This window comes from Clinocottus analis, unplaced genomic scaffold (assembly GCF_023055335.1).
Source record: "Clinocottus analis isolate CAN_PGR_092001 unplaced genomic scaffold, fCliAna1.0.p SCAF_9, whole genome shotgun sequence".
Taxonomy (NCBI): Eukaryota; Metazoa; Chordata; class Actinopteri; order Perciformes; family Cottidae; genus Clinocottus; species Clinocottus analis.
Genome location: NW_027176251.1, coordinates 4,649,895 through 4,663,685, shown reverse-complemented (window position 1 = coordinate 4,663,685; position 13,791 = coordinate 4,649,895). Strand labels below are relative to the sequence as shown.

Sequence of the window (13,791 nt, the reverse complement as noted above, 5' to 3'; positions counted from 1 at the left end):
GTTTTGGCTCAAGGGATCCTGGCACTGAGCCACCATGGCCTGTAAACAACAACAGCGTCAAGTTGAAGTAAACTGGATCTAAGTGTCCGCCTGTTGCCTTCTGGGTCTAACTACGACGAGTACAGAGCAGTTGTGTTCAACAATGCGTCGAAGGTGTGTCTGGTAAGTAATCCCAACCTTCAAACGACCATGAGCTGTTTTGTCATCAACCGCTTCTTCAGACGATCAGCCTGAACCGAGCATTGTGCTAACGCTAGCTACGCTAGCCACGTTAGCTTTAATTGCGGATCACAAGCTAACGTTAATCTTGGCTCGTAAGCATGCAGCAAACATTGCGCTGATTTACTGATGTCGTCCGGTGACCGCCGAGCGAACGGGCCCCGCGTTTCGTGAATATTACCGGGGTATGATTAACGCTATGTCTCAATTTTTAACGAAACGCTACAGAATGTAAAACAAGCCAGACAGACGCCAAAGCTAGCGTTAGCTCGGAGCTCCGGTCATTTATGGGTTTGCAGCTAACGTTAGCTAGCTGCTCGTAAAAGCAAATTTAGGACATTATGTTTCACGGTCATTCATACGGTGTGCCGATATGTTTATGCATGGAAAGAACCACGGGATCTTGTCCTTTTTTGTTTTGCGGTTCTCATGAACTGAGCTCGTTTCGTTCTCCACGTTACTGCGTGTGGCTACATTTAGTAAACGTGTAACGTTGTTGCGATGCCACCGGGGCTAGCCGACGTTAACAAACACCGACTAACGCCTGCATTTGTCGGTGCACTTAATGGTTTTGGATTGTTGCAAAAAACGTCTGTACATCTTAATGTGTTTTTTTTTTCATATTTGACCAGTTTGCATGAGGAGGCTCGTCTTGTAAAACAGTTTTTATGTTAAGCTTCCTTTTAGCGAACGTTAGCTCAGAAATGGTGAGTTTCACCCGTATTCTGTCGCCACTTCTCTATGCGTGTCATTCAATATATGTCACGTTTGTTTTGGGGTCTTGGTTTGGTAGATGTCTTGGCTACAGTTCATTGTTGGAAAAGGTGATCGTTGACGTCACTGTGTCCTGAAACTAGGGCTACAACGCACGATTATTTTTTTTCCTTTGGTAACGTGAATCAATTGAAATCGTCTATGAAATGTCCGAAATTAGCAAAAAATACCACCACAATTTCCTAAAGTCCAAGGTGGTGCTTTGTCTGACCCACAGACCAAAAAGATACGCAAAAGATGTTCAATTTAAAAAAAAAAAATGAAACCGAGAAAAACGTCATCTTCTGAGCCATAGACTGATGGGCATCAGTGCTTAAAATGTGATTTCAATGATTGATAGATCAACAAAATAGTTGACTAGTGGATCTCTTGTAAAAAAATTTAAAAAAAAAATCAGCTGTACTTCCAATCACAACCACTTACTATAAAGACAGATTTTATTTACAAGTTTGATCACAAAAAATAATAATGTCCTTTTGTGTCACCCTCAGATTGATAGCCTTCAGACGGGACCTCTTCCTCTCCACTGGGTAGCTTACTAGCCATGTCCTCACAGCAACCCAACAGCTCAGCATCCAACAGCCCCACCAACATCTTGGGTTCTCCTTTCTCAGTCATTAGTCCCTCACTTAACTCCCCAGGGGTCTCACCCTCACTCGGATTTGGACCCATCAGCAACAGTCAGGTAACCGACTGCCAGTCTGTGAATTTATGTTATGATGGATTCATCTGTTGTAGTAGTGTCTGGGTGCATGGGCAGTAATTTGCAAAAATGCATAATGCTAAATGCATAATGCAAAAGGCTGTGTTGTAATGTAATATGACATACAATTAACCACACTTTTTTTGGGTTCCTTTGTGGGTACAGATCTCTTCTTCAGCACCTATATCAGGGATGCACTCAATCAGCAGCTCTGAAGATATCAAGCCTCCATTTGGCCTGAGGCCGATGCCATCACACAGCCCTGGAATAATGTTGTCTCAGAAACGCATGTGTGTCATCTGTGGAGACCGCTCTTCTGGTGAGTGAGGGCGCTAAGAGCAGGATTAGCAGTAGTGAAACATCAGCTGTCGGCAGTTTTTATCTAATTTTAGTGCTGATTGTACCGTACTGTCAGGTGTTTTCACCTGTTTCCTCAATATTTTAACTAAATGGATCTAACTCACCGTTGCTATTAAAGATATAAAATGTTTTGTCAGACTGTTGCCTTCACTTTGGTGTTTTGTTTGATTTTCCCAACAGCAGTTAACGTTACTTTTTTATTTGTGTAATTTACAGGCAAGCACTACGGAGTGTACAGCTGTGAGGGTTGCAAAGGTTTCTTCAAACGAACTGTGCGCAAAGACCTTAGCTATACCTGCAGAGATAACAAAGAGTGCCTGGTCGACAAACGCCAGCGCAATCGCTGCCAGTACTGCCGCTACCAGAAGTGCCTGGCCATGGGCATGAAGAGGGAAGGTATGCAAGGAGCAGGGTTGCATTAGAGGTTAAAGTTCATTTTGAGAACCTGTTTGGCTATTGAAGGTTTAGGAACATGTTTTGTTGCGAGTTGTCATACATGCAACTATACAAAGGTGACATGCATTGGAGTTTTCAGCAACATAGAGTTAATATACATTTTTAGAACGATTTAAACATTGGCAGTCATTTAGATTTCTTAGAATAACTAATTATGCTAAAGGAAGCCCACTTAAATTGATTAGGTAATATTGGATTACTACTATTTCTGGCATAGGTGAGGGTGGATGCTAGATTAGATAAGATAAAGAGTAGAGACGAGTGTATTGGGGCTGGTTTATATAACTAACCCCTCTCCATCTCTTCTCTTCATTTTCTCCTATTCTACCCTTTCTCCATCTTTCAATAGTGATCAAACATGTAAAGTGGATAAAAGAAGATGGAAAAGATGAGGGATGGATGAGTATGACATGAAATCTTAAAGATACTGTATTTTTATGTTACTTATAGAATTAGCCTGTTGTATTAGACATGCAAAATTGTCGACTGGCAGATTTGTGTGAAAACGTACCCCAGAAATGATGGGCCTTGTGAGGATACTGCCTTGTGAGGATAGACTACGCTGTAAAATAAGCAGCTAGGCAGCAGTACTTCTTTGCTGTGTAACTGTATCTTAAATCTGATGGAGTGGATTGGTGTTGAAGCAGCATAAGATGTAATAGATCGTTTTAGTTGAGGCCCCCCACAGGTCACACGGTCAGTTTAAAGTATCTAAAGTATACGATCTATGTGTTATGAGAAGTGTTGCCTTTTTACTAGGTCTGTGCAGCTCCAGATTTAGGCACATGTAGTTTGTACACTGCTTTGCCACCAGTTAAATCACCATGTCAGTTTGTAATGGCTGCACTTAGGTCAGTGTCTGATCTGCCAGTGAGATTGGTAGATTATACATTTTCAAAGAGATTCTGTCAGTTCTGTTGTTTTTTTTCCTGATTTGATGGAGAGAAGTCAGAATATATTGGATTAGACAACAGCTTCTGTTCTTCCACCTCTCTGAGATCAGTCTCCTTTTTGGGTTGCTCTAGACACCATAGAATCTCTCACTCCCCCCCTCCTATTTTTTATACTGCCATTTAAAGTTTTAACAAACTTCACCTGCTTGTGTCTGTTGTCCCCATTGAGCTTTGTGCTCTTAAGACGGCACCACTCTGGAGTAATGCTGCCATTTTATGTGGGGTGGGAAAAACAATAGATTTTTTTAGATGCATTGGTATTCTGTCTTTTACACTTTAGTATGCATGTTAGCTAACTGGAAGGCATGCTAATAACAAACTCGTGCATGTAACTTCAACCTGCTAGTTACTATACTTCTGTTGATAATGGAAGGACATTCATCTGTCTTTTGTCATGATGGATATTAATGATGCTGTTGTGAGTGTACAAAACAGTAGAACAATTATGGAAATGAAAAATGTTCAAAGATACATTGAGAAACATTTCACAATCAGTTATAAACTCCCTGAATCAAAATGAAATATAGAGGAATGCACCAAAGATTGCCCACACTTAAGTATTAATTGACAGCAATCCACTGAATCTATTTTTGCTGTCATGATTATAATTGTGTCAAGACAGCACAGGATTTTAATAGGACTTTGTCAATGCAGCAAAAACCCTGCAAAGAGACGGGGTATTTTGCATAATATCCCTCTTTAACCCATAAATTCATCACTTTTCATTTTTTCATCCTTCAGTATTTATCATCATCTCATTCCTTGTATCCCCCCCCACCACTGTTTCCTTATGTTTTGTCTGACGCAGCGGTCCAGGAGGAGCGCCAAAGGAACAGAGAGCGCGAAGGAGAGCTGGAGTTCAGTGTTGGAGTGAATGAGGAGATGCCCGTCGAGAAGATTTTAGAGGCAGAAACTGCTGTGGAGCAGAAGACTGAGCTTCACTCGGATGGTGGTTCTGCAGGCAACTCTGTGAGTGGTTACAACATGGCAATCAATAGATTTATATACGTCACTTTGTCAGTCATATTGTTTTGCAAATGCATGGCGGCTTTACGTCTGCCTGTATGTCTTTAGAATAATCTAATTTAAAAACATGCTCTCAAGTACAGGCTTACTGTTATTGCTGGAAGTATTATTTTTGGATGTGAAACATGATCTTTTGTTTGATTTCAGCCCCATGATGCAGTCACCAACATCTGTCAGACTGCGGACAAACAGCTGTTTGCCTTGGTGGAGTGGGCAAAGAGAATCCCTCATTTCTCTGAGCTGCCCCTTGATGACCAGGTCATCCTTCTGCGTGCAGGTACAATTGAGCAACAAAATGACCCATTTGGTACTAAAACCTTTAAAATCAACATCGCGATCAGCTCCACATTATGTCTCTGCAAGTTTATCGAGACAGATTATCAACATAGTCTGTTATCATGTTTTTTGTATAAAGCTCTCATATATTTACACTGCTATCTAAGATAGTTAAGGATGGCTATCGGTATGATCTTATCAAAACTAGTATATTTCTAATCTGTTCGCTTCCTTATCAATACTATTTTTACGCATTTAAACAAATAGTCAGCAATTTTTAAATGATTCACTGTTGTAGACATTTCTGTTCTGCGTGTTCGCCAAATGTTTCGCTGGTTTTGCCTTACTTGTGAGGGTTTTATTACAATTGAGACAATGACAGTTATCAGCAATTACTGATGCAAAGACAGGCACAGAGAGAGGAGGTTTGCAACGCTGCTTTTCTCCCCTGGATATCTCATTCCGTAACTTCTAAAGTACCGACAGCAGAACCGTAAAACTCCGGACCGTATCGATACTCCGTATATTTTATTTAGAACTGGGTTTTGGGTGGTATCCCTAGAGATAATGCTGATTTGCTTAATACATCTCATTTGCACATATGAATAACTAAACTCTAAAATTAACCACAAAGCGTGAAAAGTAAAAACACAAAGAAATGCATAAATCCTATCCTGTTGATTAACCTTTTGCTGCCATTTTACTTGAATTCTAGCATAGAAAGAAACAACAAGCAACTTGAATATTCAGTGAAAACTCCAAGCTACGGTAGAGTTGTTGACCTGAATGTTGGTATTCGTGCGTGGATAGGAAAGTTGAAGCCTGTGTAAATCAATGCACAGTAAAACATATTTGAAGAGAGCAACAGGGATTCTTTTAAGTTTAGGTTTCAACCACAGACGTCAAAGACTTCTCCTTTTTGAAAAGTGAGTGTAATTTCACCTTAAGAACCACTGAAATGTTTTGACTGTTATTGCATGATAGTTAAATTGTGTCTTCTTTCAGGGTGGAACGAGCTCCTCATTGCCTCGTTCTCTCATCGCTCCATCGGTTTGAAGGATGGCGTTCTCCTGGCCTCTGAGCTGCAGCGCGACAACGCACACATCGCCGGAGTTGGAGCCATTTTTGACAGGTGCATCTGCCATAAACTGTCAAATTATATTACAACTAATGCCTTTGTCTAATTTTTCACATATAGTGTCTATATAATAACTGGATTTATTTAACACAGGGAGAGTGTTCAGAGTGCAGAGGTCGGCGCCATATTTGACAGGTAATTTTACACTTTTGTGATATTTATGTTCCTGTTTGAGTCAACAAAATGTGTGTAATTTTCCCCTTTTGCTTGTTGTGTTGCACACTCTAAAGCCTTTTCTAAAATGTGTCACTATTTAGGGTTCTTACAGAGCTCGTCAATAAAATGAGAGATATGCAAATGGACAAAACAGAGCTGGGCTGCCTCCGAGCCATCGTCCTGTTCAACCCAGGTTTCTATGCAATGCTGATATTTAGAATGCAAACTTTTTTTTTTCTTATGTATTGTTAAGCACCTGAATAATATATTGTCTATATTTCTATGCAGATGCTAAAGGGCTCTCCAACACCGGTGAGGTGGAGCTCCTTAGAGAAAAGGTCTATGCATCATTGGAATCCTACTGCAAACAGAAATACCCAGAGCAGCAGGGAAGGTAAATGTCCTCCGCTATCACAAGCCCCACTGCATCGATCTGATATTGTAGAATGTCAACATTAAACATATGTGTTTCATGTTCATGTCGAACTAAAGGATGCATCTTTTACTCAATATACAGGTTCGCCAAGCTCCTTCTTCGACTGCCAGCACTGCGATCCATTGGCTTGAAGTGCTTGGAGCATCTTTTCTTTTTCAAGCTGATCGGTGACACACCTATTGACACTTTTCTCATGGAAATGCTTGAAGCTCCCCATCAGTTGTCATAAATAGGAAACGCGTACTGTGGTTTAGGTTTAGATAGCTGAAGTCTGGGAAGCTGGAGTGGGACTGGAGTGGCACTTTAAGTTCTTTGAAGTTTTGTCAATTTGTCTCACTGCTGTCTGGGTTACACTATTTTAGTGCGGCACAGATTTGCTCTTTAGACCAAACCCAAGGCTTGGCATGATCTACAAGCTGGTGCTATGTGTTGAAATAACTTCATGAGTAACTATGGTTTAAGAAAAAAAAAAAAAAGAAAAAAAAAGTATTTTTAAAAATGTAAACATATACATATTTCCCTCACAGGAGCTATAATTTGGGTAAACATTTTTATATGAGCTTTTTAGACAAAGTCTAACACCAATATTCAGTTGTTTCTCCAACTGAACGGATTCCCAAAACCTATTTTTTAAAAGGAAGCCCACCTGAATCATGTGTATGCATTAAGGAAGTAGTCTTCTTTTTATAATTTGTAATTCAAGCCAGCGCTAAAAGAAAATAATTGTACCAAACAGTCACCTTGAACTGTGTTCAACCACAGCTCTGAGTTTACTTGTTTCCATTGCAGAAGATTAAATCCCAACAGTGACCCTGTGATAGAAGACAAGTCAGTGGTTGACACCGTCAGGTTGGACTTGTCAGTGTTGATTGAGGATCAGCTTTATGTGTCTGGTGATATACAGTTAGTTGTTTACTTCTTTGCCATTTTATAAATCTAATCACTTTGTGGTTAACGATTAAACTGCACTGCACACTTGCTATGTGCTATTTCTAAAACACTTTTAAAATATTGCCTGGCCTTTTAAATAGTGAGGCGTCTGTATTTTGGTGCTATTTCAGTAATAATTTGACATAATTGCAGATGCACACCAAACCACAAACCTAAGAAAATATGCAAAACTGAAAATCCCTTTGTTAATCTTTGTTAAAAATGTAGCAATATAAAATGTAAACTGCATAAGAGCTTTCTGCCTGTCAGTCATTCAGGGGTTTTACTAAGTAAATCATGTCTGGTGGAAAGGGAATACTCCATTTTGTAATTTATCTATTCAATTCAAAGGTACTGTGCAAAAGTAATTGTTCAGGGAAAATGTATATTGACAAATTTGAATTATGATCAGGATATACAAATTATATCATTCTTAATATGTGCCCTTGTCTTTAGTTATCAGCTAGTATAAAGCAGAACATGTCTTGGGTTGCACTGGATTTGCTGAGACTGTTTCAGTTTTTTGTGCTTTTTTTGATGCTCAATTGTATTTTCCCCCTTCCCTGCCCCGCCCCCTTTTGTAGGTAGCTGTCTTGTTTGTCGTTTATGTCTCTGCAATTTATTAAAAGCAAACCATAATCACATTTAGATCCATAACACCTGTGGAAGTATAGGAATTTTGAGACCAAGTGAGGTCTGTATGATGGCCATGTGTAAACCCCAGATGAGCTATATTGGTAAGCTTGTCATCGACCTCTATATGCTCTTGAACATAAAGTGACTTGAAGCATGGGTGGTGTGGACTGAGAATAAAGAGGCTTAAGTTTTCTTTTGTCTATTTTTTTTTTCTCCCCCCCAACAGTGTTAGATAATTGTTGACACTTATTGATGCAAATCCAAATGATTGAAAGATGTAGTAAAAATAGTCAAAGCTGTTTCAATGAGCCTGTTATTGTATTTGTGAAGCAGCATCTTAGCCGTCTTTGTTTGTTTTCCCCCATTGCAGACAATTTGCCAGTGGATAGGTTTTCCTTGCCGCGATATCAACTGAAATTATATGTATTAATTTAGCCTATGCTGTTTCAAATTGATGGCACATTAATTATTTTAAAAGGTAAACTGGGAAATCAAATGACAAACTGAGAATGTTATTGAATTATATGAATGCTACACTATGACATTATTTTAAGTTTATGCTTTTTGCAATATACTTTCTTTTACCTCCTAGTTACTTTCTTCGACATGTTGTACTATGACTTTTCAAACGAACTAAACTAACTTTGTCCCACATACAATGACTTTTACTCATGACTTGTATTGACACGCGATACTAAAATTGTCATGACTTTTCTTTTACTTGTTTTAACATCTTGTATATGATATGACTTCTTTTTTTTAATACTTACTATAATATATAGTAATCGAATTTTTCGACACTACCATTTCTTTTTCAACCGACTGACTTCTTTGTGACTTTTTTTAATGAAGCTATTCGACATACCACACTAGATATACTTACAAAATGTCAAGAAGAGGTTTTAATGAGCCTTTTTATTGTATTTGTTACATATTTTTCTTTTTGCTGTGGGCACAGACACAAGAGAAGCCTTGGTTGTAATGCACTTGTGTCACGTTCCACAGTGATGTCATGGCACAGGCAGCTAGTGTGTGGTGGGTTAATGTTAAATTAGAAAGAAGAAAATGCTGAGTGCAGTGAAATCAAAGGCTTCTAAGAGATGCCACAGGACTAAAAGGTAAATTTCATGAATACGTGTTTCACCATGTTTGTTACAGTCTGTGAAGTAAAAAGGTCAAATACCACAAACTCTACTGAGAACCTAAGTGAAGCTCCTTTTGTATCAAGCAGAGGAGACAAAACCATTCATGGCTTAGTTTGCTTAAATTATATTTAGAATAATACTGCGTTTAGTCTATGACATACTATTCTACACAAAGCGAAAAAAAAATAACAGAAACATAAAGACATTGTCATGACATGTACATCATTTTGCAGCTATATTTCTTTACACATCTATTCTGTCTGACAGAAATCAGTACAATCTGGGAAACAATGAGCTCTTCCTCCGTAACTTCAGTTCTTAGAAGAGTTGCATGCTACACATAGTCTAAGGTGCTGAATCATTTTCAGGTAATTCGTAACAAAACAAAAAACATCCTGCTGGTGTGGTTTTGTTGCTTTGTCGTAATGCTGCGCTAAATTCCTGTTTCTCTCAATGGCCATCTTTCCATCACAGTGTGGATTTGCGAGTGAATAAGTTCATCTAGCCATGATATAAACTGAAATGATGATCATAAACACAGCCAAGGCCGATGTCAATTAGTAGCACAATGAGTTAAACAGTTCAAAAACAGACCAACATAATCAAAACGTTAAACTGTGGGCTCGTCTGGTTCACTACAATACAGATGTACATGTTTTAAAACAGATAGTGATTTTATACTTGTCCATATTACTAATTATCATGTAACCCCCGATGTTCTTTCTTCATAGTTATGGAATGAAGCTCCACGTCCTGTGAATAACAAACTACAATCTCCAGTGATGCCAGTTGAACTACATGTTCATTTGGCCTGGTCTATTTTCATCTCCTACATTTGACATAGATCTCGACTAGAGTGGAACAATGCATTTCTATATTCTACAGTAAGGCAACACGATACAGCTTATGTGCATGACCAATCCTAAGTTGTCATAAATACTTTAAAGCTATCTTCATAACATACTATTTGATCCAAAACATAACATGGGAAAAAAAAAAACATCTTATTGCCAGGATAAGTCTAAAAACACTGGTTAAAAAAAAAAAAAATCACAGCTCTTGAACGATGTACGCCGCAGTATTATCCTCTCGCCCCTCAGACTGCACATCTGTAGTAACATTTTCTTGATTATATGTCCCTGAAAACATCTTAATAAATTAATGTCTCTGAAAGGCACTCTGAGATGTGCAGCTCATAGTTTCTAGAAAATAAAACTACTGATCTCTGAAGATCGCTCACTTGTAACGCTGTGCCTTCCCTCTTTAAACCGTCTCCAGCTGTTCAGTCAAGCGGTGAGAATAGGTTGTGTGATGCCGCCTGTCCACATTTGTTAAAACTAATAATGTTGATGAGCATTAGTATGAAACGAGTGGTGTCACCAGTCTCACACACAATAACTGGACTGTTGACTGTGGTCTTTAAAATATGTCTGCTACATTTCTTCTCGTCCAGTTAAGCTTTTGATGTTCATCAAGCTCGAACGTGTCCACTTTGATTCGACATTACAAACTGTGCAACTATTGATTTGCTGGTTAAACTGTTGAGTATATTTTCAGATGTCAGTGGTTAATCAGTGTCAAGGATTTCAAATTCTTTTACATCCAGTGCAATTGTTCCTTATTTGAGCACCTTCTTGAGCAAAATGAAAAGAAACATGAAACTACCACAGTAGTATATAACAGAATAACCCTCTGCACAAAGCCATCTATTCAACAGTTAAGATCTCTTTCTATTGGTCTCTAAAGCTGCAGGGCTGACACTAAAACTAAGCAGCAGAGAGTGGAGCGTTTTGGATTCAGTCAAGGCCACTGAGATTGAAGCAAATGCAATGCCAACTGTTTTGAGACACTTTAGCGCGGGCGTTCGGATGCAACGTCGCATCCAAACGGATGATTGCGATTTAGCCACGTGAGGGGACGTCAGCGGTGTTTATCCAGCGATAGCAACATTTAGTGGTTCTGGTTCCGCTCTCTCGGACCGCCGGTCCATGAACAAAACCTTTTAGCCACTCTCTTCGGGAAGCACTCGTGTCGAGCCTATGTGAACCAAATGCATGACGATGAGGTCAACTCATCGAAGCTGTGAGGGAATTTTAGTGCCAAGCCAGAGTGAGGTGCCAGTTTTGGGTGTAGGCATTGGAGGGGCAGTGAAAGGGCTCCGAGACGTCCTGACAAGTACGTCCGGCTCACACCTGCATCTCTGAACCACTGGACAAGCCGAGAGCATTTGCCTCCTCTGTTGTCAAACCATTCTTCAGTGTCCTCCTCACTGTCACAGGGGAAATAAAAAGTGTATGATTACAATGTTTGCACAGGCGGGTGATTGTATTGCATGATAATAAATGATGCCCCTTGGCCAATAGCTGACGTGACTCACGTGATTTTCGGTTGGCTCGGGACCGTCTCCTCTCCCGAGGTTGCGTCCGCTGGCTGGGCCCCTGAGTGGCCGACCGGACGATCCTCTCCATGATCTCATCCGCTGTGTCATCTGTGCAGTTCACCGGGTCGTCACTGGCAGAGCACCACGGGGCCACACGCCCTGAAACAGGGAGGTCAGAATGAAGAAGAAAACAGACACAGTGTATGACAGGATAGCTTTAAGAAAACAAGACGAAGCCGTGTAAGGGGTTCTGTGAGGTGAACACATTCTCATAATAATGCTCAGATGCTGATATTAATACGCTATAATGTTATAGCAATTGTGACAATTTGTCATTTTTAGTTACATGTTTGTGCTTTTTGAACAGATGTAGTGATACATGGCGGGGCTACATGATACACCGGTAAATGGCCTTTTCGAGGCTAACAAAAACATTCCCATCTGGCCCAAAGTCTTAGGCAGCCAAAAATACCGGTCCTACTGAATGAACTTCAAGGATTACTCCAGTATAACACTGACATACTTGTGCTGTGCTCCTGGAACAACTACTATAACCACACAACAATGCAGAATTGCAGTATGCTGGATGGATGGTGATGATATCATAATGAAAAGCTGCGTAGGGGCTGTGACATGTTGATGAGACTGACCTCTGGTGCTGCTCGCTCTGGTGCGTGTACGGAGGCCGGGCACTGTGGACGCCGCGCACTCTCCGCCTTGCAAGCTGCTCTTCAGTATGGCCTTCATGCTCTCGTGTTCAGCTGCATCTTCGGCATACTGGATACCCTGAGCCTGAATCTCCTGTGAGTCTGATGGGGCACCGCCAAACTTACCACTCTGGAGGAGGACAAAGGATTACATGTCATTAAAATTAAACAGTGAAACCTAGCTTGTTCTGGAACTTTTAGTATTTAGGAAACCAAGCTTTCAATATGAAACGTCAGACAGTTTAATGTTGACTTGTGGAACAGCACTTTCACAGGCTCTATGACAAACATTTTTAAGAGTTAAAAGTTTTGCATATACATTAAAAGTGCTGTTTACTCTGTGAAACACGTACAACAAATGTTGCAACAATGCAGACATGCCAGATTGCAGAGTACAGCTTCCCTTTGGAGGTCCAGTCATTTCTACCAGGAAGTAGCTGCAACTCCTCCGGTGAGATTTCCTAAACACTCGAGCTGACATCATGCGAACGTCTCCTTTTCTCTCCATGTCAAAACCGTCACGTTTTTCTCATTCAAGTACGGTCATCCCCCTTAGAGCCTGTCAGTCCGACTGATGACATGTCCATTATTGTTAAGTTATGACAGCACAGTCTGGCTGAATGTTAGTCACAACAGGAAGTTTGCATGCACTTGTTTGCACACAAATTCACCCCCTGCCCCTACCTCACTGTCATCGTCATCCTCACTCTACAGAGATGAAGGAAATGGAAGAAAAAATGCCAAAAAGATGTGTTGTAAATACAGTTTACTGCTGGAGTCACGTGAAAGCGTTTCATGCACAAAGTGACACATTCCTCGGGTGTTTCAGAAACACACAACTGATTTGTCTACATTGGCTGTTACAACTGTTGTAGCATTTTGTCAAATCACTTCAACTGGTGCAATATAAATACACCTTTTTCAATACATCTTATTCTGTCTGTTTATATAATATTGCTATTGTGGATTATTTACTGTTTTACTATCTATTCATATTCCTTTTTAATTTTTTTGTATTTACTACTCTTGTGTGCACTTTACCTGTCTGCTGCTGTAATCCTTCAATTTCCTAATAAAGGTCTAATCAAGGTATATCTCATCTTAAATCATAAAGAAGCCTGTAATACTTGATGAGGGTTGTAAACGTTCAACATTTTGGGAACTGAAAGTGAAACTTATATTTCCTCTATTCAGAGGCACTAGACTTCATTGCCAAATACAGTACAGATAAGTTTTCCTTTCAGTTCAGTTTCCCATTGCAAAATATTCCAGCGCACACTTGAATTTATATCGTTTTTGTAGGTGAGCATTTATTGTAGGTGTCTAAACTACATTTTGCCGCTGCAGCCCTCCACAGCAGTACTGCTTTGCTTCCATGCTGTACTCTTCTCTGCCTCTCCAAACTCGGTGGTCCCGTCCTACCTGGCTATCTACTGTAGGTGATACACAGACTACAGATAAATACCTTACACAACCCACTTCAAATACTCCAAACT

General features: G+C 39.9%; 2 protein-coding genes across 7 annotated transcripts in view; one reads left to right on the top strand and one right to left on the bottom strand.

The window, feature by feature from the left end:
- rxrbb (retinoid x receptor, beta b) lies at positions 1-8,255 on the top strand. 3 transcript variants are annotated; one of them, XM_068569332.1, is made up of 12 exons: positions 1-162; positions 1,485-1,678; positions 1,862-2,015; positions 2,273-2,452; positions 2,862-2,915; positions 4,274-4,434; positions 4,639-4,768; positions 5,773-5,899; positions 5,999-6,040; positions 6,163-6,254; positions 6,350-6,455; positions 6,579-8,255. In XM_068569332.1, the coding sequence occupies exons 2-12, from the start codon at positions 1,538-1,540 to the stop codon at positions 6,724-6,726; spliced, it is 1,335 nt and encodes a 444-aa protein (XP_068425433.1). In that variant the 5' UTR covers positions 1-162; positions 1,485-1,537; the 3' UTR covers positions 6,727-8,255. The 3 variants fall into 3 exon arrangements, with proteins under 3 accessions (XP_068425433.1, XP_068425435.1, XP_068425434.1); XM_068569333.1 differs by lacking the exon at positions 1-162 and adding an exon at positions 275-404; XM_068569334.1 differs by lacking the exon at positions 2,862-2,915.
- Positions 8,256-8,959: 704 nt separating this feature from the next.
- Positions 8,960-13,791, bottom strand: part of fhod3b (formin homology 2 domain containing 3b) — a 76,720-nt gene continuing 71,888 nt past the window's right edge. For 2 of the 4 annotated variants that reach the window (XM_068569327.1, XM_068569329.1), the window contains 4 exons: positions 12,980-13,003; positions 12,239-12,425; positions 11,586-11,747; positions 8,960-11,477 (listed from right to left, as the gene is read on the bottom strand). In XM_068569327.1, coding sequence (XP_068425428.1) covers positions 11,395-11,477; positions 11,586-11,747; positions 12,239-12,425; positions 12,980-13,003 — 456 coding nt within the window. In that variant the 3' untranslated portion in view covers positions 8,960-11,394. The remainder of the gene's footprint in view (positions 11,478-11,585; positions 11,748-12,238; positions 12,426-12,979; positions 13,004-13,791) is intronic. The other 2 variants (XM_068569331.1, XM_068569328.1) reach the window with 1 other exon arrangement.